Consider the following 23,456-nt stretch of genomic DNA (forward strand, 5'->3'; position numbering starts at 1 on the left):
GTGGCTGTGGTAGTGCTCCAGCACCCAGGATCAAAGTCTTCCCATTCAAACCCTACAGCAGACATGAGGCACCAGTTCTTTGCCACCAAATCCTTCTTTAGAAACAAACAGCAAGCTTTTTGTACAGCACAATGTAAGGCCATGCCCAGCAAAACACCAGATACTCCAAGGGAAGGGCTGAGTTATAATTAATGCCAGACTGGGAAGTCCCTTTGCAATATGGATGGTCATTTATTTATTGTTTTATCATGACAGATCGAATGCTATGGCTGCAATATCAGAACATGGTGTCATTTATAAAATATCAGTATTATTAATGTGGTGGTAAGATACTGTTAACATTTACAGAAAGGTGTATAATAATTCCATAGCTTTGCCTCAGTGACAAAATACACTGGCAAGCAGATGATGGATGGAATATAGTGACTTTTTATTATCATGGTTTTTCCTCCTTGATTACTGAATGGCCTATAATGATATCAATAATTGTTGCTGAATCTAATCCTTTTGAATATGGTAGATAGAGCCTTTGCTTTTACAGTATGTGTCAGAATAAAAGAGAAGCATCTGAAAAATAAAGAAAAGGCATTTCCTTACAAAATGAGATGAAAAAATAAAACAATATAAATGGAAATTTCAAGTGTTTCTTTTTATATTTAAAGCTCTTATTTCAATAAACTGTATTTAAACATTCTTAAATAATCATTCTGTACCTTTGATTTTCTGTTTCACCTTCGGAAACAAATAGAGTAATCTCACTATAAATGTGTGCAAATAGAAAATATATAAATATATTTATGGCCCAGGTCATAAAAAGGTGGTCTCGGAATTATCATTTTTACAATGATCAGTTGGGGTTCCTTTCATTTTGTCCTGCAAGTTATTTGAGTTCTCTTCTTTTAAGCCTTTGAAGTCCACATGCAAAGAAGGGCCAAGCACACACATACTGTCCTGTGTTTCGTTTTGTAAACTGTTTGATGACACCTGTAAAACAGTCCCAATGTGACTGAACAGTGGAGTTGATGTTATCCACTTCAACAAACTGAAGTCTGCTTGGTCGACTGCTGAGCTCCATGGGAATGTTGTTCCCACAGACAATGACTCCACCTCTGAAGTGCCACATCGAACTTCATGAAACCCCATGGACCTTTCCAGACTACTTGCTGATGAGGGGAGCTTGTTTTCCTCATACAACACAGCACCTTCGGGGGAGGCAGCAGCAGTCTGATCTGTTTTGTGTTCTGCCTTTGTGTGCTCTCGGAATAGTGACTCCCTTGTTTGAGGAGAGGGTGGCAAAGGAGTGCTTTGGTTATTAGCCTTGTAACAATCACTAGCATTTGAGCCAAGGCTCGGGGAGAAGCTGTCTGCAAAGAGTCGTGTCTGACATATTGTCTCCTTTACATTCAACTTGGCGAGAAGCTGGGTGCGAGTCTCTGGGGACAGTTTACTCAACTGGCGTCCAAGCTGAAGCTGGGTTGGGAATAGTGTTCCCTGGAGGGTTCTGTACAGGAATCTGCAAGAGGAGAATGAGCACGTGAACAGAAATGAAAGAAGGAAATACCCAATACGTTATTAAGGAAAAATATCCAAGACAAAAGCACAACATAGAAAAATAATGCTCTACACAAGAAAGTTTGCAGATGGACAGCTCTGAATGCCATGCTAATATTTTGATTAATAACTTAATTAGGCGGTGTAATCAATCTGAATCTTTAGCCAGTGATCAATTTTGTGATTACACACAGTCTTTCATCTTCCCTGATGAGGAAAGGCAATGGGGATAAGTCTGCAGAGCAAGCCTCCTACATCTACAAATTGGCAAGTAGGTCTACAACATTCTATCAGAATTTGGATGCTGTGCATTTTATGTGAGGAGGGACTGAATCCAGAAGCATCACAGAAAACCTCACAAGGTAGCAAACCTCTGCGTGGCCAGCAGGTTTGACCAACAGACTACAATTATCCCATTCCTGTGGTCCTTAGCCAGGAGCTGTGGTCTGTTCCCATGGTCAGGAGCACAAAATGGGTTAGACGACCTGACTTCAAATAATTAGCTGCTGAAAGAAACTGAGTTGGCTGGTAGGCAAAACAAAAGATGGGGAGTGGAAAATGTTCTTGCTCTCCCTATCATATGCATAAAGTGCATTTACATACAAGAAAAGATATGAGAGAAGATACAATACCTGGGAAGCAATGCAACAACTGGTGATATAATGCAAGTGAAATAGAACATGGGGTCTCCCATCAGCCTTTCCATGGTCCAGTACGGATTGGATGGAGGATGGCAGACTGGGCAAGAAGCATTGTAAACCAGAGCCACAAAGAAAAATAAAATGATACTGAAGATGCAAGATGACCAGTGGAGAAAAGTCTAGAACAACAACCAAAAAAACCAAAACAACAAAGCCAACAATGTAAGTATAATGATTCTTTATATTCTGAGGAATTTACTGTGACTTAATTAAATTACAACTTCTAAATTTCTGGAGTAAAATCCATGCACAGCAAGGAGTTTAGAGCCTTGTATATTTAAAGATTCTTATTATAAATACAACACTACAAAGCTGTTTGCAGATCATATTTTAAAACCTTTTCCATGCATTTTAAAAATGCCTGCTAAAAATAGAATGTGCTGAGGCAAAGAAGCAACCATCTTATGTTCTTGAAAGGTGGCACTAAGAGAAGAATTATGTCTATGCCAGTGAGTTTCTACATAGGCTGTAGGTACCTTACCCAAGTTTTGGTTTCAATAGCCAAATGCAGGATGATGGTGAAAAGAGCTATTGTGGTTACGGGAGTTCCCCAAGAGAAGATATCCACCTCTGAATCATAGTAAGTCTGTAAGAAAGAAGACAGAATTTAGCCCAAGCTGTGTTGCCAGTTCTCCTCCAAATGCTTGAAATAGAATGGCCTAAACCAAACACTTACAAAATAGGGGATGAAGAAGCAAACCAGGCTTTGATACATAGCATCAATCATGTTCATCCAAAACATGTGTGGTTGGTACTCCTGTGTCATAAAAAAAAAAAAAAATTAAGAAAATCATATCATAATGAAGATCCTATCTGCCTGGACAGGTATTTTGAGGGACATATTTCTAGGGCAGTTTTAAGGGCTTGGGAAAACAGCTTCATAACTTTGCCAATCATTTAGCTACACTGGAGGATGAAGCATGAACAGTCTGTTTGCAAGTCACTCTGTCACTGTTCTGGAATGAAACTATTTTGACCTTTTTGTGTGTGTGTGTGTGCATGTTTTGTTTTGTTCTGTTTTGGCAGAGGGTGTAATTTGAATTTGATGTTCAGGCTAGGAAACATTTATGAAGGTGACCTATTTTATGCACTACAGTCAGACCACTAATAAACGTGAATATATGGGTTCTGCATCACATAAGCACAAGCACAGAGTATTTGTTGGCAGAAGAGAAAACAGAAAATGCACATGTACTTAGGGAACATTCACAACAAAGGTCTTTAATGGCAATTCATGCAGCAATATATGCTGTAAATATGTATATAAAACATAGATATATATGCACACATCTCTCTAAGTATGTGCATAAAATTGCTTGCTAAAACCAATATTAAATTGACATTTTGATGTACAGAAATATACAATTGCAAGGGTATAGATGGTCATATAAGGGTCCTAGATATAAGGAAAAATAGTTAATAAATGGCACAATGTTTATATAATTTTGGTATATATTCTACATCTCCAACAACTGGGTTCATCAGGTCTTCTTCCTTTTGTGGAAAATATCATTGCAGACTAAAAATGAGAATGGAAAGATGCTTAGAAAGAATTATGGTGTTACTTGGCCTCCTGAACCAACATGGTTAATTACTACATCAGGTTGCTCAGAGGGCTTGTGGAATCTCCAGTGTTGGAGACATTCAAAACTGAACTAATTAAAGACTTGAGAAACCTCATCCAGGTTTGAAGCTGTTTTGATCAGGGGTCTAGATCAAATGGCCTCCAGAGCCATCTAAACTATTCTATAATACTATAGGCCCTTTTTGAAAGAGATCCCACCTGAAATAGGATTTTTAAGTTTTTAAAATGCCTTTTTAGGTAACTATAGAGAATACAATCAATAGATTTAAAAAAACCCCAAAAAACCCAGCAACTTAGAATGATCTCTGGGCCTCTCTATGAGAAATAACTGTCCTGTGAACCTGGGAGACTTCTCAGTTTGCTAGCTGAAAACAGGCAGACATAACCTCCCAACAAGCCTTAAGGCATTACGAGATTTCTATCATTCTAAAAATGTGCAAGAAGAAGGTATTAATAGTACAGATCTTCCAAGTGTGATACACTGAAACAGAAGAAATGTAGAAAACAGAAAACAACAGATGAAAAGGACAGAGTTTGGACTAACGGACTAAAATAAGTTACACTCAAAGTCTCCTTTCATCTTTCCAGGAGAGTATCTAGCAATGCCACAACATGTGTGGGGTACCACATACAGGTGTACACTTGGAGGTAAAAACCACTTACTGTGTCTTCTCAGAGGACAGCTTTGTAAGACACTTTTAAGAAAGCTTTTGCCTTTGAAACAATGTCCCCATATAGATAGTTTTACCAAACAGCAAGATTTTTCTATAGTACACTGTACCTGTAATTACCATGAATGGTTTGGCTCAAATTCCTTCTGCAATTCCTTCTGTTTTCAGTGTGCAATTCAAGCAGATGGGGACAAGGTGTTTTTAACAGATATTTCAGCTGAATCTGTCATCTGTGACTACTTCCCTTGGAGACTAAGTTTATCATGCTTACTTACCAAGACCATCTTTCTCTTCTTTTTGTAAAGGGCTGGGAACTGAAGTTTTGAGTAAGTACTGTGAGGTTATTCTATAAAAGCCTGCACTAGCTACAAGATGCAATCAGTTTTATTTTTGTAGTTATTTGTGAGCCTGTACCATGAAGGAGGTGTTTAGTTTAGGTTGACTTTAATCATCCAGGCTTCTCTCTTGTCATGTATTAAAAATATGACCAGTTGCGGCTTTGTTTGTTTGTGTGTCTTTTGTTTAGGTGTACTTTTGGCATTTTGACTCAGATAAGAAATATCACCAAGTATTAACACTGACTTCTCAGACTTTATTTACCAGTCATCTACCCTTTGGGAGCACGGCTGGTTTTCAGTTTAAACTAAAGATGTTCAGGAAAGAAATTACAGTAATCAAGAAGTTTTTACCTCCATATTCTGTCCGCTTTTATAAAGCTGAGGTACAGCAATTAATACTTCAGCTGGAACATCCTTATCCAGCACACCAGTAATCAGTTGTGGAAGAGAAGAGAAGAATAAATTAAAGAAGATCAGATACCACTGATCAATCATTGACGAGCCAGAGAACCCGCAGTAGAACTGGTACCAGAAGAGAAGGGCCACAAACATCTGAAACGGAACAAGCAATGCTGTAAGTATAACAAGATAAGGAGGACCATCATCCCACTGTATTCTGAAGCCATTCTGATTCCAGCTGAACACGTGAGCAATCCTTGTGAGGACACCTACTCTAACTCACTTCCTGATACATGGACCACTTGGCCAAGCTGCAAACATCTGGCACACCTGCAAGTCTTTGTGCTGCTAGAGCCTCAGATCTTGGACATCACACAAAATTACCTTTCAGTTCAAGTGAAACACTGAGGTGCAATTTAACTAACTGTAAAAAGCTCTCCCAACCACCGCTGACCTCTAAGTAAATAAGTACTGATGTCACAGCACTTACATGACTACTGTAAGAACAAGAATTTCCACAGTAATTTCCTCTGCTGAATGGAGATGTTTTGCGAGACTTTTGTGGCCTACAACAGATAAATGCAGAGCTTTTTTGCAAGACCAACATGAGATGAGCAGCAGTAAGGAAGGCGAAACTCTAAGGTCTAGGAAAGTTGCCTTAACTATTTAATCTTTGTGCTTTGACATTCAGCAAATTAACAGTGCTGTAAAGATTCCTCAATCTCCCTTCTTCTTCAGCTCTATGAAGAAATCAGCTGCATACACAGCTGCAGAGGGGTTGTTCATCTACTTGGGCTGGAGGCACCCAAAAAGAAACAAACCAATGACTCGTTTTTGCTAAAATCTCTTCAGCATGGAGAATCCAGAGGGCTCAGGAAAGGTGCTGATTTCAGATGCTGATGAAGGATTTGAGGCCTAGAAAAAGATGGCCAGCTTCCTAGAGAAGGAAATAAATTCCCAGGCTTGGTTCTCCTAAAAGTAAAATTTTTACTACTCTTTGTAAAGTGATTAAGACCAGAAAACTGTTGGAAACTGTTGAGGGTTTTCCTCCTTTTAACGATGAAGATAGGAAAGGGCATGACCTCTCCTTTCACTTCCTCTTTCTTTTGTATTTTGTTCTTAAAAAGCTTTCAGTTAGATGGAGAATGTTAACCCTTCATGAATTTTAGATATACAGAGGAAAATACAGATCTGTTCTGTGTGTCCAAATATGATTGAAAATTAAACACAGGAAGAAAAAAAAAGGCTATGGTGCGCTTAGTCACTGAAAGCTGCTTTAAGGAGAGTAAACCTGTCTTGTAAGGGATAATTACCACAGAATAAGAGGTCAGTCCTACAGTGCACAAATGTACATACATGTACATGTGTATATATATATACACACACACACATGTATACATAAAGCAGATAAATGCTCTGGCAAAATTTACATACTACGTTGAAGTGGCTTGTATATAAGCAGCAAATACACCTGTTAGCAAGCACACTCTATAAATTAACCTAGGAAAAGTTAAATGGTAGTATTTTTGTAAGCTCAACCTCTAGAAATGTTTCTGTCAATGCATTTCAAGAAAAGTATCTTCCTCTGGCCTAGACAAGACCAAGTTACCAAAGCTTACTCTCTTCAGTACAGTTGTCTGGGACATGGCAGTTTCATTCCAAAACTGAACACATTTTGAAAATTATTTCTTTTCCACACCCAAAACCAAACAAAATTTCTTGAGTAATTTCTCAAAATAAAATTACAATAAATTTGTGAATTTATGTACTTTTTTCTCACTGTTTTAAAACAAAATGCAGCTAATCCTGGACACAGTAAATATTCTCTCTAGAGCCTTGCTAACCTGTCTAGGAAAGAGTTTGGCTCCGGCAAAAATAGGTGGTTTGACAAAAATGCAGTCAGCTGAAAATCTTCCTACCACCTCTATTATGGGTCTTAATAGTGTTGTTGAAGAAAGCTATACAAATAAATGAGGCTTAAATCTGATCTTTTTCTCCTAAAATTTTATTTTGTATTACACAAGATTTTAATTTTATTTCAAATCTTCTCTCTTGCCTCTGTGTATTACCTCTCTGAAAAAGACAAAACAAATTCACACAAAGATTTTAAATAAAAAAGGTTTCCCTTCTTCCCCTGCCAGATGAGACTGTTTTATGAATGTGGTCCCAGAGCATGAATGAAGTATATGTCAAAAATTTTCAGTGCTGTCTTGCAGTGACAATGTATAAACGGCAAGATGTCCATGCTTGTGCAGGTAAAATTTTGTTTACATGAAATCCCTTTTCATCAAGCTCAGATATTTCCAGTCATGCTATATTGCAATTTATACTTGTATTTTTATCATCTCCATGAAGCCAAACATCTTGGATAAGTCATTTAAGTTTCCCAATGGCTTTTGAAGCAATGTGAAGTTTAAATTTTAAATTACATAGGTTTTAGTGGAGAACAGGAAATTCCACAGTATGAACAAATAGAGAAAAAAAAAACAACAAAAAAAACCCAAACACTTGAGGAAACAAAACTTGCAGAACATCTGCAGTATAGCTTTCTTGACTCTTTGCAGAGAATCATCCAGAATAGTCTCCTTGCAAAAGGTTAAGGTGCTCCTATCTTTCCATTTTTAACAATCGTTCCTTAAGGGCAGGCACTGTGTCAGACATATTCATGTCTATATGCTGGATATCCAACTACAGTTTAGAGTCAGAAGCAACAAGTATTTCTCAGAAAGCTTTGAAGGCTGCCAAAACATAGCCAACAAAAAGAGATGTCTTCAGTTATTTTCTAGGCTTGAGGGAGTAGCTTCTGAAAATGTCTTATTAAAAATGGCATGAGAAATAATACTTGTAATCAAGGGCAGTTGTACTAAAGAAAATGGAAGATTTTAGCCAAGCTGAACAAAAGTCTTGATGTATAAACAGCACCTCTGGCTGCTGATTGCTGGAGTGTCTTATGTGCATTACTTTTGTGTTTATTTTTTAAATTTTTAATGTAAGATGGCTATGCATACATTTTTCAGAAGTTCGGATTTGATATTCTCAATGAGTATCTTGGAAACATCCAGCACTGGGGGTGGAAGTACAGATGTTCAGCATCATTCAGGATGGAGCCTTAAAACTGAGGCATCTGAACACTACCACATACTTTACTGCTGTACTTCAACAGGTGGCTCTCCACTCAGTACAGCATTACTTAAATCTGCTTGATATTTCTGACTCAAGCAGCAGCACAGATCACAAAGTCCCTTCGTTCTTCTGTGTCTGAAAGGGTACATGCATGCAGTCCCTGCTCTGATCCCTGAATGCATTTTAATATGCTTATTTTAACAAAAAGACACTTCATTAATCCTTTAGCACCCTTAGGTATTGCAGTGATGTTCAAAATTTTGAGCAAATGAGGGTTTTCTTCTGATAAAAATTGAGGATTAGATTAAAATTGGAAAGCAACTTTTACAAAACTGAAAGCCACTTTTTTTCTCATGGACAAAATCCAGTCTCCTGCACACAATTCATACATTGCCCTCTGAAGCAAACAGAGGTATGAGAGCTCTAGCTCTCCTCTTTTTCTTGCTTCTTCATATGCCTTGTTCCCAAGGTGATTTGTAGCTGTTGCAACTGAGCAAATATATGTGCCTGCCAGTGACTCCCACCCAGCTGGTGGTATTCCTGGTTTCCTTGTTAGGCTGTTTTCAATCAATCATCTTTGTAATCCAAGATCAATGCAAAGAACCTTGCTGAGGCCAAGGAGTTGAGCTGCTTCTGGCTTGATGCCCAGTACTGGATTGAGTTCTGTTTCATACACCAGGGAGGAAACACAGACCTGTCATCTGTTCTTTACCACTGTGTGTTTCCTTTCTAATGAACTCTTTTGATTAGTTGGAAATGAGATAAATCAAGAAAAGAAACTCCCTGGTCTCCACATCTGAGACACAGAAAGGACTCAAATTATCTCAAGTCACTAGGAAATATGTACAGTGATTCATAAACAATGATGAGATACAGTCAAGAAGAGAAAACACACTCAACTGCTACTTGGGACCAATGCTGGATGGCTTTGGCATTGAAGACTCCTGTATCCAGCCAGCTAAATCCTGCAAAACTGCTCTGTAAAGAAACTTTTCTTCAGCAGTGCTTGTTATTTGTGTTACCTAATTTGCACATTCAGCAGCACACTGTAGCTGTTATAGAGTGGGTCCCGTATTTCTGCAAATGGCAGCCAGCTGTCTTTCAGCTCTGCAAATTTCTTTGCAGCTTATTTATAAACCATTTGAAGGCTGACCTAATGCTCACTTAGCACAAAATAAACCCTGGAAACATGTGGTGCCATAAAGCTGCCAAGTCAAACACTTACTGCATTTTTGTAGAAGAAATACAGCACCATGTTGGCGAGTCGGGAATAACACCAGTGGCCATGAACAAGCAAAAGCTTCTCCAAATGCCTGAACCTCGGGATTGCAAAGTCGCTCGCCATCACTGCCTTTAATGAAACAAAGGTTGGAGTCATTATTGTAAAGCACCACCTTCAACACTAACAATGAATCTAGTCATCTTCTCAACTCCTATATTCAGTGAAAGTGGTACTGATGAAGAATGAAATTCATGACAGTGCTTATGAAAGGCAGCTATTGCTGCATGGACTTGAAATACCCATGAGCAAACACAGCAGCTTGGCAGGACATGCAAGGCAACCCTGTCCTCACTTGGAGGAGATTACAGCCTACACTGCAGATGGTGACAAGCAACAACAAAAAGCAAGAGGTGGGAGAATGGCTGGCAGTTGTAGTTGCACAAGCATGAAGGCTCAAGGGTTCATGTGTGAAGACCTTGGTGGCTGTATATTTCTCTGTAAAAACTACAGCATACTTACAGGGCAAAATTAATTTCCAGAGAATAAGATAAAAACAGCACAACTAAGTGGTTGCATCATAATGATTTGACTTTAAAAGACAAAACAATAAAAATATTAGTTTTATTTGAATTTGCAGACCTGTTCATACAGTTTACTTGGCTGTCCTGAGATACCAGCATTTTCAGGGATTTTTTTAAATCACACATTTTCTGTAACTATGTATGAGCAAAAATCACATTACATGAGAATCCTCTGGGACTGTGCAGACTGTCAGATGGCATTGACAAAATGAATCACAGTTTCCCTCTAATTCTGACAAATTTTCTGGGTACTGTACATATAGATGAGATCTACCTGTATTATCATGTTTGTTTCATGATTTTCCTTATCTGTAGGATCACACTAAGATTCAATTTAATATTATTTTACATTTAATTTTATATTTTGGTATCACCTTTTTTCTCACAATTCAGTTCAGCAAAAAACAGGAGGAAAGGTGAAAACCTCCAAAGGAGTAGTATCTTCCTTACACTCTGCTGGGTATATTTTGGCTGTATTTTTCAATGAGAGGCAAATTACCTTTTAAGTTTTCCTAATTCTCTTCCTTGGTAAAACATCAAAAGGGTTCAGTTTTCTGAAGGAGGTGTTTGTAAAAGCTATTAAAATAAACTCTAAAACAGTATGCAAGAGAAGGTGTAAGAATGCATTGCAATTTAAGCAGTATATATATATATATGTAAAGACTGAGACAGTTTTTAATATGTTGCACATGCTAGATTTCTCAGGTACTAAGACACACTTGTTATTACTTCCTTGCACAGAAGTCTGATTTGTCTTGCAGACATACAGCTATCTTGCAGTTTGAGGAGAATGCAGCTATGCTATGTCTGCTTCCTTGTCCTCCACCCCATCTCAGCCTATTCCAATGTCAAAACAAAACTGTCAGCTTCATTTGTGCTTTTAACATAGTACTTTTCAGCAGACTGTGAGAAGTGTCACAATTTTTTTCTTTTTTTATTCCGTTTTTATTATGGTGAGAAACACAGAAAGAAAGATATGTTATCCAATTACATTTGCATGTTTACTTAGGTTCAAAATACCCACTTGATTTTCACATTTTATTTTTTTTTCTTCCAGCTCCACATGCTTCCACAGAATGTGGAAAGAAAATAAATCAGACAGTATTGCTGTCTGAGGCATCTAAATGCTCAACGCCTTCTGAGTACCTGTGTGTGTACAATTCTGACAGTTGTTTATAGTAAAGAGGTCTGTGCAGTTCCTTAGGACTTGCAGTAAGAGATGGGATCTATAAACATTTTCCACTCTGCTGAACTTTCATTTAGAAATAGAACCAGGTAGTTTAATGAGGTAATGAGAAAATAACTTTCAGACCTGGATACACTGAAAAAGCCAGGGAGATTTGAGGACTGGTTATGGTAAGTGTATGAGCTCAACTGAAAGTGGCATAAAGGGGCAAGGAGTGAAAAAAAAATGCTATGAGCAGACTATGTCTGCATTAGGAAAAAAAGTGATCTGAATTAACATATAGATGACAGAGCTTACTGGTAAGTTCATAAGAGGTGGCAAGACCCAAGAAAAAAGTTTGCAGCAGATTTTTTTGAATTGATAGGTTTGGAGGGAACCCCACAAAACTAGCTTCTCTGAGCTCTCTGGAGCTTGGACTGCCTGCAGTGATACTGCAGAAGTTATGCAGGACTTAAAGATGCATACATAGTGAAAAATATATGATAAATATGAAAAATACCTACTGACTTTTCTCCAGTGACATGTCCTAGCTTCTGCTGATATGCAGTTCAGAAAATACATAAAGTTGATACCCAAGTTCATAGCTCACTAAATTTTTGTTTCATAAGTTTGTGTGTTGACCCAAATACATTACAGCATTCATGAAATCCCATGAAATAAAACTCTATAGCTAACTTGTGCACTGTGTGAAGGAGGCCTCTCTTCCCTTTTGAGCAAAACATCCAGCCAATGTTGCAAAAAATGCAATTTGGGTCAGACAACCACCCACTGGTAACTAAGTTAAGGAGCATGCTCATCTGCTCAGGTCCTCAGGATGGAAACACTTCCCACTTTCTTTTTAGAGATATTTGACATATACTCAGCTACTCTGTTTTCTCACACAATCAGCCTGCCCAAATACAAGGCAGGTTGTGGAAATGAGGTATCCTGTGTCTTACTGCCACGTCTGATCCTGACACTGAAATTGATCTGTCCTAGCAGTAGAGAAGGCTGAGATAATACATACATCTTATACATCCTCTCTTCTGGTGATGAGAGAAGTGCCTCTTACACAGTGGTAAATGCAGTAATCATAGGTGGAACACATCCAGAAGACTACAAGGCAACCACCTTCATCCTGCTATTCCCTGTGACTGGAAATGTTGCCAAACCCAATCTGGTTTGCTATAAGGTGTTAGGAGTAGTGGTTCTGCAAAGGGCCACAATTTCTTTCTTTATTGTTTTGCTGTCTGAATAAGCTGAGTGAAATGTGTGCGTGTCTGGGTCAAGGGTCACCACCACACCATGCAAATAAGCTACATAAATTGTATTGGCCTGTGCACCCACTCCATAGAAGTATTCCCAAGCACTACAGGAGAGAGAATAAAAGCCAGAACAAGATGAACCTTATTTCCTAAATAATGCATAGCTGAGCTTCTTTTCTGCTTTAAACAATTACTTAGCTAATTATTTCTTTAATCATATTGCTTACAAGGATCTGGTAAGTTCAATCTTCTGAGAAGGCAGAACAAGCATGAGCTCAAACTCAAGCTGAAAGACCACTTATGACACAACTGGCACTCCTCAGCAAAACTTGCTGCTTTTCCTTATCTTTGCTGACTGTCCAGAGGCAGTCTGAACAATCTGACTTATGGAAAATGTCTGATTCACACACTCATGGGCTTTCCGCTGGATGAGCAACACTTACCTGCATACCTTCTTGACCAGAAATTCCCACACCAACATCTGCCACTTGGATCATGCTGACATCATTAGCACCATCACCTAAAGATGACAAAATGCAGTTTTGTCGTCACTAGCAGACCAATAACAGTTGGCAGCAACAAAACAAAGGGAAAACAGTTGTTATTCAAGGTTGGTTGAGTCTAGTAAGAGAGTTATTTACTAAGTGTTGATTTGGTATAGAAAAAGATGCACCTTTAGAATATAAGGTTCAGAGCTTGCAAAGTTTCCAAGGCATTCTGGTCTTTTTACACCTTTTTATCACAGGAAGTAACAATAAAACAAATCTATCTCTTTTTAATAATACCTAAAATTCAAGCATTCAGTCAGGCCTGAACTGCACCAATAGTAAAACAGTAGAAGGCTGAGAATAATCATCCCCAATACTTCTGCTTCCTGATTAAGATTCTGCCTGAGATCAGGTATAACTAAGAATTACATGTGCAAGAAGCCCTAAAGCCAATGAAAATGTTTACCCTGTAAAAATACTTATACAAGTTAAAAAGTAGATGAATGAAAGAAAAAGTCAAGAGAGTAGGGTTGACCAGTCCAAGACTAACACAACCAAGACTGGTAGATTTATTGGAATGGTTGCAGAGCCACCACCCCCTACTCTGCTTCCCATCATGATACCACAAATGAAGGTGCCATAGACAGGATACCAGAATGAGACATGTATCTAGTTCTTAACCTTTTAAATTTACAGCCAGTGTACTAATAGAAAATGATGTTCCGTTAGCTTATGACAAGACACTTGGTTTTAAACTTCAGTGGCTGAGGTGCATGCCACATGTCACCAGTTTCCCTGCTGTTGGCACATGTAAGATGCATGGTGTCCCCCCACCAGACAAAGCTGATGTCTTTGTGACTGTGTGATACAACCCAAGTTAGCTCATGTTGGTTAAATGGGAGGATACATACAGCTAGGTTTTAAGCCAGAGCAGGAGCTTAAGCTCAACTCGTAGGCTCAAGATGCTCAGAAAGAATGAAAGTAAAAGCTGCCCAGTATCTACAAGTGTTTTTGAGCATTCCGGATAATTCAAGTTAATGAGCCAGATGTTTTTTACAACATACGCAAATGATTATGCCCACAGTCAGTTAGCCAAAGATATAAATTCAATAGGAGGGAGGCATATTTGAGCAAGATATAATACATTCAGCATGGAGATTGTGATAATCAGCACATACTTGGTGATGTTGATGTCACACAAGTCTGGCAATTATTATATGTACTTAGAGTTTCTTATGGGCAGGTGCCACCCACGTGTGTTCCAGCTATACTTAATCAATACAGGTAGATGAAAGCAAGTGTATTTCTGAGAGTATGTGCTGAAATCATATCTTCTAATGAAACATGAACCTAAACTTGAGATAGGGAAAGAAGAGCTGGTTGACTTGTGTAAAAATCATAGAAACATGGAAGATCCTGTCAAACTTAAGACAGATGGACTGCCAGTCTCCCCTTTGCCAAATGAGCGATTAGGTGGGAAATGGTGTAAGAGTTGGCATGACACCAGTTGTGATCCACTCTCTGTAACGACAAGGCCAAGTCACAGCCTGTGCTATATGGCTGACTTGTGATGATAAACACAGAGCCTTGAGTTTAAGCATGATTGGATGAAGCAGCACTGAGCACAATTTTTTTGGGTGTAATACAGTGATTGCAAAATGGTGTTTTGCACAGCATAAGATAACCCAGATCTTCACAGCTGTGTTCAGACATGTCAAAACCTCTTAGCATAACTGGGTCCTGATTACCTAACCTCTGTAGGAAGAAATCCCTAATACTAATCCAGAGTTCTATCCTGGTTTTGAGTAAATATGTTAGAATAAATATACTGGAATTGTCCAACATGTTTTCAGACAAAACTGGAAGGCTGTTTCATTTATGAGGCAGCTGAGAGGGTCCTACTGCATGTCAAAAACATCAAAATTTTCAAGACACAGTATACATCAGGGTGGGCTAGTATAAACTGAGGTATTTACCTATTGCCAGGGTCATTGCTTTGAGTTTGTCTCTGACTAGTTTCACTACCATGCTCTTTTGGAGTGGGGTAGAGCGACAACACAGTACTGAACGGCACCGCTTGGCCAGTGCAAGAAATTTTTCTTCTAGCGCAGGTTCCAGGGCATAAGCTAGAGTTCTTCCATCAATGACTAGGCCCAAGCTGGAAAGCACAGAGGAAGAGGGTGGATAGAGAGGGGTGAACCCAACAGTCACGTTTCCAGTAGCTCCGTCTATTGGGTTTGAAAATTTAGACTCTACGCATTGCAGACACTGTTCCAGCAAGATAGCACATGTCTCCTGAAAAAAAAATTCAAAATAGAAATGCTTGAGAGAAAAGAACATGTATTCAAAGGCTTCTGTTTGCTGTATGTTTAGACATAACAAATATGGGGAATGGATTACTTGCTATGCTGTTAAAGTTTTAATTTCAAATAATCTTCTACTTGTTCTGAACACACTTAATTCTTGCAGAAGGTATGACAACATTAAAGAGTAGAAAGACTTAAAATCTAATTCTTCTTTAACATGCACTTTTGTATGCTAAATTAATTTCTTTTAGCTCCTTCTCAGAATAACAGTGTTGGGAAATGATATATAATTGGTACCAAGTTAAGTATGGTGATGAACACCATTATGGTGATGTATACGCCCACAACTCAGATCAAAGAGTTATGCATTGTTGAAGGCAAATTAAAGGTTATTTAAGCTGAAATCTCTCTCCTAGCCATACTCAACTAGAAGATGTTATTGAGAATATATGAACATTTAAAAGAAATGCTACTGGTCTTACAGCAAAGTATGACTAAAAAGAAAAAAAACGTAGAAAATTAATTTACCAGTTCAGTTGATACACCCAAGAATAGAAAATCCATTATCTTTTCTTCCTTTTTGAAAGAAATTGGAGCTGAATACTGATGGCCTACCTCTCCTCTGCTGATCTGAAGTCCAATTTTATCACCCCATAAAAGGACTACAGCACTATCAGTCTGGTTGCTTGTATGTTAGATTGTATCAGTAAACTCTCTGTGACTGCTTGCAACAAGTTGAACACAGGAAAGATCAGTAATTCAGAAGGATTAGAAAAGGTCTGTTAGGAAGCAAGGCATTACTGTAGGTGTGGTTTTCTGCCTCTCACTGTTAGCATCAAATTTAAATATTGCTTCTATCTCCAGAGAAAAAACCACCTAAGAAAACATGAATGACTGAGTTATCTAAATACTACATTTCAGTGGCATAAAATAAAGCACAAATTCTAAACAGGTTATCAATTGCTTTCTTTCTCAACATGTATTTAAAAACAGGTTGCTTTTTAGACCCATTAGTGTCAATAAGGAGAAATAGGGATGTTTTGAGAATGCATACCAAAGGAAGTGATTTATGCCAGTATGGCATATTTTCATTCATGGTAGAGTTCACTACATATAGTTATATGTTTTCAGTAAGGTTATGATACATGAGGCTATGGTTTAGAAGCATGATTCACTGAAAAGTATTCAAAGACATGTCCTACCTGGAAATTATAGATGAAGCAGGAAAAGAAGCAAAAAAAGAAAAAAAAAAAGAGGAAAAGGAAAAAAACCCATCAAATTTTAATTGCTTTTAATTAAAACTTTTAATCAAACTTTCAACACGTTGAAAGTAAAGCAAAACTAGTTCATTAGTCAACTTGTATACTGGATCTGCTTACTGGTGATTCAGCATTCAAAGTGATGATTTCCTCATCATGATCTAGTAGCTTGCAGGCATATGCAATATTAACAGCTGTTTCTTGCTTGTCTCCAGTAAGAACCCAAATCTGCAGCCCAGCCTTGCGCAAGCTTGCAATGGTTTCTGGAACACCATCCTGCAAACGGTCCTCTATGCCAGTTGCACCTAAGCACATCAAAAAACCAAAATATTCTATATTAAATGAACACCTAAAATTGCCCTTAAATTTTAAGCTTAGATTAAAAAAACTAAACAGAACCCAAAACAACTACTAGCCACTTTTACTGGGAGACAGCTAAACTACCAATGGTTGCAAGATTTGGGCAGCTTTTTGGGGGTATTGAGGAGGAAGAAAGGAAAGTAGCTGTGATAAACAGTTGCATCAACAATAAACAACAAATTCAGAATTCAAAATGTCAAAAGCAACCAGATGTCACTCCTAGTCCCAGAGGTTCACAAGGCTTACTGTCTCTATGCTCTGTATCTACATCATTTCTGCTGAATGTTGCTAGAGAAGCTACTGGTTCTTGGAGACCTTTTCAGTTCTTAGAGGTCCTAACTGCCTTTTCTCAGCAGGGAGAGAATGGGTCACTAGAAATTCCACTTTTGAAGAGGAATAACAGCTGGACTTCAGCTAGGCAACAGCAGATTAGACTGCAAACATAAACCTTTCTGTGTCTTGTTGCTGGTCTTTGCTCTTGCAGAAATACACTAGTGTCCAAATGAGATATAGCAGAGAATAAACCATAAATGCGTTGACCATGATATGAGAGTAAAATGTGTATTTTCATGCTTTCAATGCAACTTTCTACCTATTATAAGAGACTGGGTATCTGTTTTACGCTTACATGAATCAACTGAATGAGAAGATTTTCATATATATGAAAAGTGGCAAAACGCCACTCAGGACTAAGCTCAGCCTCACCACTGGTACATTAGTGCTCCACTAAAAGTCAGAGACACTTCAAAGTGAGGAAATGCAAGCCCTGCCACTAGCAAATGACAAAGTAACAGACATGCAAGTTACCTGGAACAACAGGAAAAACAAAATAAACTTTTCTTAGCTAATTGTTTCTTCTATTTTTTTCCTTGGAAAAAAACAATTAACGATATAAGTCCCCTTAAGTCTGACCACCAGTCATTTACATGAAAACACATTCTTAGGGTAATTCTGGGAAAGCTATCGGTATCAAAATAAAGAAAAATATATTCCAGACTGAATTTTTATTCCCACAACCTTATGATGACTGATCATTGCAAGCTACAAACCAGAGTATGAGGTTCTTGGGGAATGACTGAACTGATAGTTTACTATTGGCCAGAGCTCACTTGTCTAGCAGCTCAATTTTACTTTTTTTTTTTTTTTTTTTTTTTTTTTTTTTTTTTTTTTTTTTTTTTACTTTCTACCTCAGACTGCAGCCAGAGCCAACAGGTACACCCATGGTGGGATTGATTACTCTGGTCCGAATTCTCATGCCCCTCTTTAAGTCAGGAAAGAGAACCAGACACTTCAAGAGCATGATCCATCTAATCCTAAAGCAGAGATCTAAGTCAGACCAAATGAACTATACTTTTTTTGTCTCCCCATTGGTTTTATGTTGAGCCTTAGAGATCTGTAGTAGATGCATGAAAAGTTGGGTGAGGTGGATCTGTCTCCAGGAGACAAACATGCTGGTAATTACTGAAGGTCATTTTCTCCCACAGTGTTATGGCTGTCCCAGTTTCTTTGCCAGGGAAAGCATCTGGATGTATGGAGTACCAGTGTATATAAATACATTTTAGAATCTCAGTGCTTTCGATATCTCAACTCAAAAGACTATGACTTAGCTCTTGCAATATTTTTTACATACACTGATTTTAACTGCACCCCCTTGCCACAGAATACACAGGTCCTGACTGCATGTGCTGCACCTGATCTATATGAATATTGATGCCTCTCACAGATGGCAGTTTGTGGGCTTTGCTTTAGGTGTATCCATGGGGCCCCTGGAATCAGGGAAGTCTCTGACTTGTTGAAGCAGCACTGAACTAATGAAATTCTGTAGACAGCTTGGGCCAAGTCCTCTTGTTTAGGGCAGCAGTTCCCATTTATGATATTGTGTCAAATTCATCCCTGGTATTACTCCACTTATTTCACTAGTGATAAAATGTTGGCAGGAGCAAGGAAAACAGGGTATGTCTTTTATGTTAATTATATCCTATTCCTTTGTAGTGCTGCACATGACAGCCGTGATAAAGTCCCACAGAAGCCAATTTCTATACTGTCAGAAACAATTTAAGGGAAAAAATGGATTTCATAGCCAAGCTTTCAGAATTTTTATCACATTTTAATTTCATGTCCAGCTCTCATTTCATTACCTAGCAGATGCAGATTCTTCTCTATCCTCAGTGCTGACTGAAACAGCAGTTCTTCGCGATTTTCAATAGAGGATTCTGCTTCTAAATGAGCTTTTAACCAACATCCATACTCTTCCTTGCTGAGAACCTATTACAAAGAGTATGTGAGGGCACAGTCAATATGATGAAAAGGCACTCATACTTTAGCGAATAAAATGAAAAAGAAGTTATGAATCAAGAACAATAAAATAATAAATATCTTCAGTAATCTTTGTCAAGACTCTCCTTAAAAGCAAACTGAAAGCCTGCATTTACTTACTCTTTTTGCAATACAGAGGGTCCGCAGCCCATCTACAGCATAAAGGTTAAGGTAATTCTGGGTTTTGCTTCGGATTTTTTTTTGATGTTTGCCCCGAGGGTCATCTAGATAAGAATAAAACCATAAATTACTCGTTGAAAAATAACAGCAGCTGAATTGCCTCAGAGAATAAAAGTTGTATACAGTACTCACTGTACCAGCACTTTATAACTGATACTTTTTTAGAGGTGTTGATATTTCCTGGGAAACTCAAGGAAAACATTCCATTAAAAAAAAAAAAAAGTCTTTTTGTTCTCTTTTCTGTCTTCCTTCTTCAAAGAAGTCACTGTGAATGTAAGTGAGAAAGACCTTTTGTTTTACTCCTTAAGTATTTCTTTTGCCTGAATATTTTAGGAAATCATGATAATCTTCACAGCAAACATTACTGTCAGAAATAGAAGCATGATTTCAAGTATGCTACTAGCAAATGTTTTTCCACTTCCTCACAGCTCTTCATGTGCAGAAAAACAACACTTAAAAATAGCACTCAGTCTTCCACCAAGGCTAATATCTTGAAAGAAGTGGAAACAGTGCTCTGTTTTGTATATTGAAGAGCATGAAGGTCCTTTTGTCCGTTACTGTTGTACTGATACTTCCTATCAGCCTGAATCAACGCAAGAAGTTCTGGGTATGACTGTGATTTCCTTTAGAGAAGAATTTGCACTTGCAGACCTCACAGCTAGCTTTTACCTTGGGTGCATCAGCAAAACTTCCACTTAGCTTCACTCTTCACTTAAAGCCACGTGTAACTACTCAAAATGAGGACTGAGCATCTGTTCTTCCCTTTTACCTGGGACTGGTGCAGTGTGCTCACTCTGTGATCAACATAGAGTAATAAATATGATGGCAGGACATTTTGTTTCATCTTATTACATGAAATGATGTCTCCAAAAATTAAAAACAAGCAGTAATGCATCTTTTTTAATCATCTAGGATTGAGACAAGTTCATGAAAAATGTACTGTAGTAATAATCTTTAATAACATGAATTTCAAGGTTAGCACTTAAGTAAATATACAAGGGGGTAAATTTTTAGATTGGAACCACTGAATGAGAATGGTTTTCCTACTGCCTGATGTGATATACTTTTTTTTACTTAAGACTGAATATTTGTGGAGGATGTAGAATCATATCAGGATATAATTCTATAATTGGAGCTGTTCCTAAGTGCAGTATTTGAGTTACTGGTACTTGCACAATAACCAGTCATTGATTCAGGTGACCACTCCTCAGCAGAAGCCTGGGCACCTCAAGAGACCTACTACATACTCAGTTCAGCACTGAATGTGCTCACCTCTCATACTGAGAGCCTATGGGCACTATGCCATCATACTGAGCACTTAATACAGGTACATAAATTAGATGGCATAAGTATCTTACTATTTATACTTTTCAGTGCCCATTTACCCAGTGTGCACTCATACTAAATTTGATCTTGCTATACGTTGACTGCATACATATATCTGTCTGTCTATAAAGTTACATAGTATTCAGCACTTTCACCTTCATACAGCAGCAGAGTGTGTAATTGGGCATTCAAATGCTCCAACACAAACACATACAGGTATTGATTTTGTAGGAATAAGGGAACTGTGAGCTTGGAATCCAAATATCCTGGGTTTTGTTCCATTTATCCCAACCATGTATCAGAACATTTTACTCACTGTACAGCTATTTCCTCACCTTTAAAGAATTTTCTATCTTCTCTAGGTCTGCACATCTGGGCGCATTTGTACACAGTTGTTCCTAAGGGATTCTGTGAAGACGGTGGTATTTTCTGCATATGTTCATTTCAGTTCCATCTGATTAAGATCATGTGGTGAAGACTGACTGGTAAGAATATTCTCATGGGCCTCTCCATCTACCTATTAATACCACCTATGCTATCACCATTGATTGTCTCAAAGAGACAATACAGATATATTATTCCAGAAGGACATCCCTACAAGTATTATTTGCAATTGGAAAGCCCTTTCATATACTATATATGGAAATATGCATATAAGGAACCAGCAGCCTAACACAGTTTCATGTTGCTACTTTTCTATTAGTGCATTATAACCTTTTTGGCACATGTGACTGCTGTATTACATAAGATTTTTTTTTTCTGGGAGAGGTACTGCAGCAAACCTTCTTTGAGACTCCTTGTATTAGTGAGGGGTTTTTTAACTTTAGAAAAATAAAGCAGGCAAGCATTCTTCCTAATTTATTATGATACATTAATATTCTAGAGAAAAATGCAGTATTTTTTTGCATATCCCACATGAAATTATCTTAGGGGAGTGGCTATTTCAGTGGCTCACTGACTTCAAATAATGCAAACTTTAATAGGTGCTTAAACACATCAAAAGCTGTTTCTATCCCTTTAAGGTTTAATTCTTTCTATCACTTTAAGGTTCAGCACTTCAGATCTGTCTGAATATCACAGGTGCTAATGCAGTGATCATGCCAAATGCTCATACCTCCTTCAATGAACAAAGACAGCAACTCTCTACAAGTAGAGATGTGTATACTATTTTCTGCGCAAGTTCTCATTTCCCGCATATCAATGACAGCTAAAGCCTCTTATAGTTCATGTGCCTCATCAGTCCTACCCCTGAGATCTATCTTGTTCTCAGAAGTTAGAAGAGGGGAAGGAATCTCTTGCAGACAAAACCCAGTCATGGAGATTGTTTTTATCTGGGATGCGTGTCTGCTCTGAGCAGTGTGACCACATGCACCATGTCAGTGAAAAACGGCAAGGAAGTCTCCTCAGAAGAATGATAGAGAGCTAGTGGCCTTCTGCTTCTTCATTTCCTTCCATAATCTCGAGCTGCGGAAAGCCAGCACAGTCATTGTTTTCTCAATGATTTATGCTCACAGTTCCTGTGCGAGCTGGGTATTGACTCAAACAGTAACTTTCTTATTTATGAACATGGCGACTGTTGAGATAAAGTAAAAACAATACACTCTTGGGAATAATTTCAAGGCTTTTGGAAATATCTGTTTGCTATCAGAACACACTAGGTTCCACAGTCTTAACAAGATATACAGGCAGAGCAAATGGAGTCAATGCATAATCTTTTTAAATTTTTAAGCTCATGACGATTTTTATTTTTCTATAAGACACAAAGAAGCTAAACCAAAATACTTCTGCTACTGATTTCAGGCTGTTTTTCTTGTCATATTCTAAAATACTCTTTCTCCCAAACAGGAATCTTTGTTTCATGTCACATGGTGTTTGAACTGGGAGATCACAGACATGGTGCTGCCTTGGTCGTTCAGTCTAACAGCACAAGTCTCAAGACACACGTTTAAGTAGTGTACGGTTCACATGTCCCTGAAGCACTGAGAGAGCAAAAACCAAGCTGTGGGATTAATTGTGTCCATCACTTTTTAGTCATTTCCTTAAAATTACTGAATCCTTGTAGCATTACATCTCCACTCACACACATGTTCCACCATCACCAGTGAACTGGATAACACCAATAACAGATCCCAGAATAGAGATAATAGCGACAAAATATAAATCTTTTGAGGCTCCCTCTACATCCATTGACACTAGGATACTGCAGGCAGAGACAGCAAATTCAGTTCCAGGAGTGAAAGATACTCAAGAGAAATATCAAATGTTTTTCAGACAGATCTGCTGAAACATACAGAATTACTGAAGCCAGAAGGGGCTTAAGAGGACTAGAAAAAACAAGGGGAACTGCTTATGATGTTCTAGTGGTTGCACTAGAAGCACAGCACACCAGAACTCAAAGTTCAATTTGGGCTAAATAAAACCCTAAACAAACAAAAAGCCCAAACCAAAACAAAAAACTTCCCGCACAATTTCAGAACCACTTTCAATTTGCTTGCCTGTAATGATGGTGGAATCTGTATTTGCTCAGCTACAGACATTGCTCATTCCCACAGTGAACTTCAGGAACTCTGCTTCTCTGACATATATCACCTTTGATAATGTCACAATTTTTAATTTTTCT

At 38.1% G+C, this 23,456-nt stretch overlaps 1 protein-coding gene across 1 annotated transcript in view; it reads right to left on the bottom strand.

Annotated features, from left to right (window-relative positions):
• Positions 1-243: 243 nt before the first annotated feature.
• The window catches only part of ATP10A (ATPase phospholipid transporting 10A (putative)), a 117,582-nt gene continuing 94,369 nt past the window's right edge, over positions 244-23,456 (bottom strand). Inside the window, exons 11-21 of the mRNA XM_083854852.1 lie at positions 19,451-19,554; positions 19,153-19,279; positions 16,775-16,959; positions 15,066-15,384; positions 13,045-13,121; positions 9,594-9,719; positions 5,198-5,398; positions 2,929-3,009; positions 2,734-2,838; positions 2,184-2,371; positions 244-1,513 (exon numbers count right to left, since the gene is read on the bottom strand). Of these exons, the coding sequence (XP_083710978.1) occupies positions 808-1,513; positions 2,184-2,371; positions 2,734-2,838; positions 2,929-3,009; positions 5,198-5,398; positions 9,594-9,719; positions 13,045-13,121; positions 15,066-15,384; positions 16,775-16,959; positions 19,153-19,279; positions 19,451-19,554 (2,219 nt within the window). The 3' untranslated portion in view covers positions 244-807. The remainder of the gene's footprint in view (positions 1,514-2,183; positions 2,372-2,733; positions 2,839-2,928; positions 3,010-5,197; positions 5,399-9,593; positions 9,720-13,044; positions 13,122-15,065; positions 15,385-16,774; positions 16,960-19,152; positions 19,280-19,450; positions 19,555-23,456) is intronic.

The sequence above is a fragment of the Zosterops lateralis genome, assembly GCF_965231275.1.
Source record: "Zosterops lateralis genome assembly, chromosome: 2".
NCBI lineage: Eukaryota > Metazoa > Chordata > Aves > Passeriformes > Zosteropidae > Zosterops > Zosterops lateralis.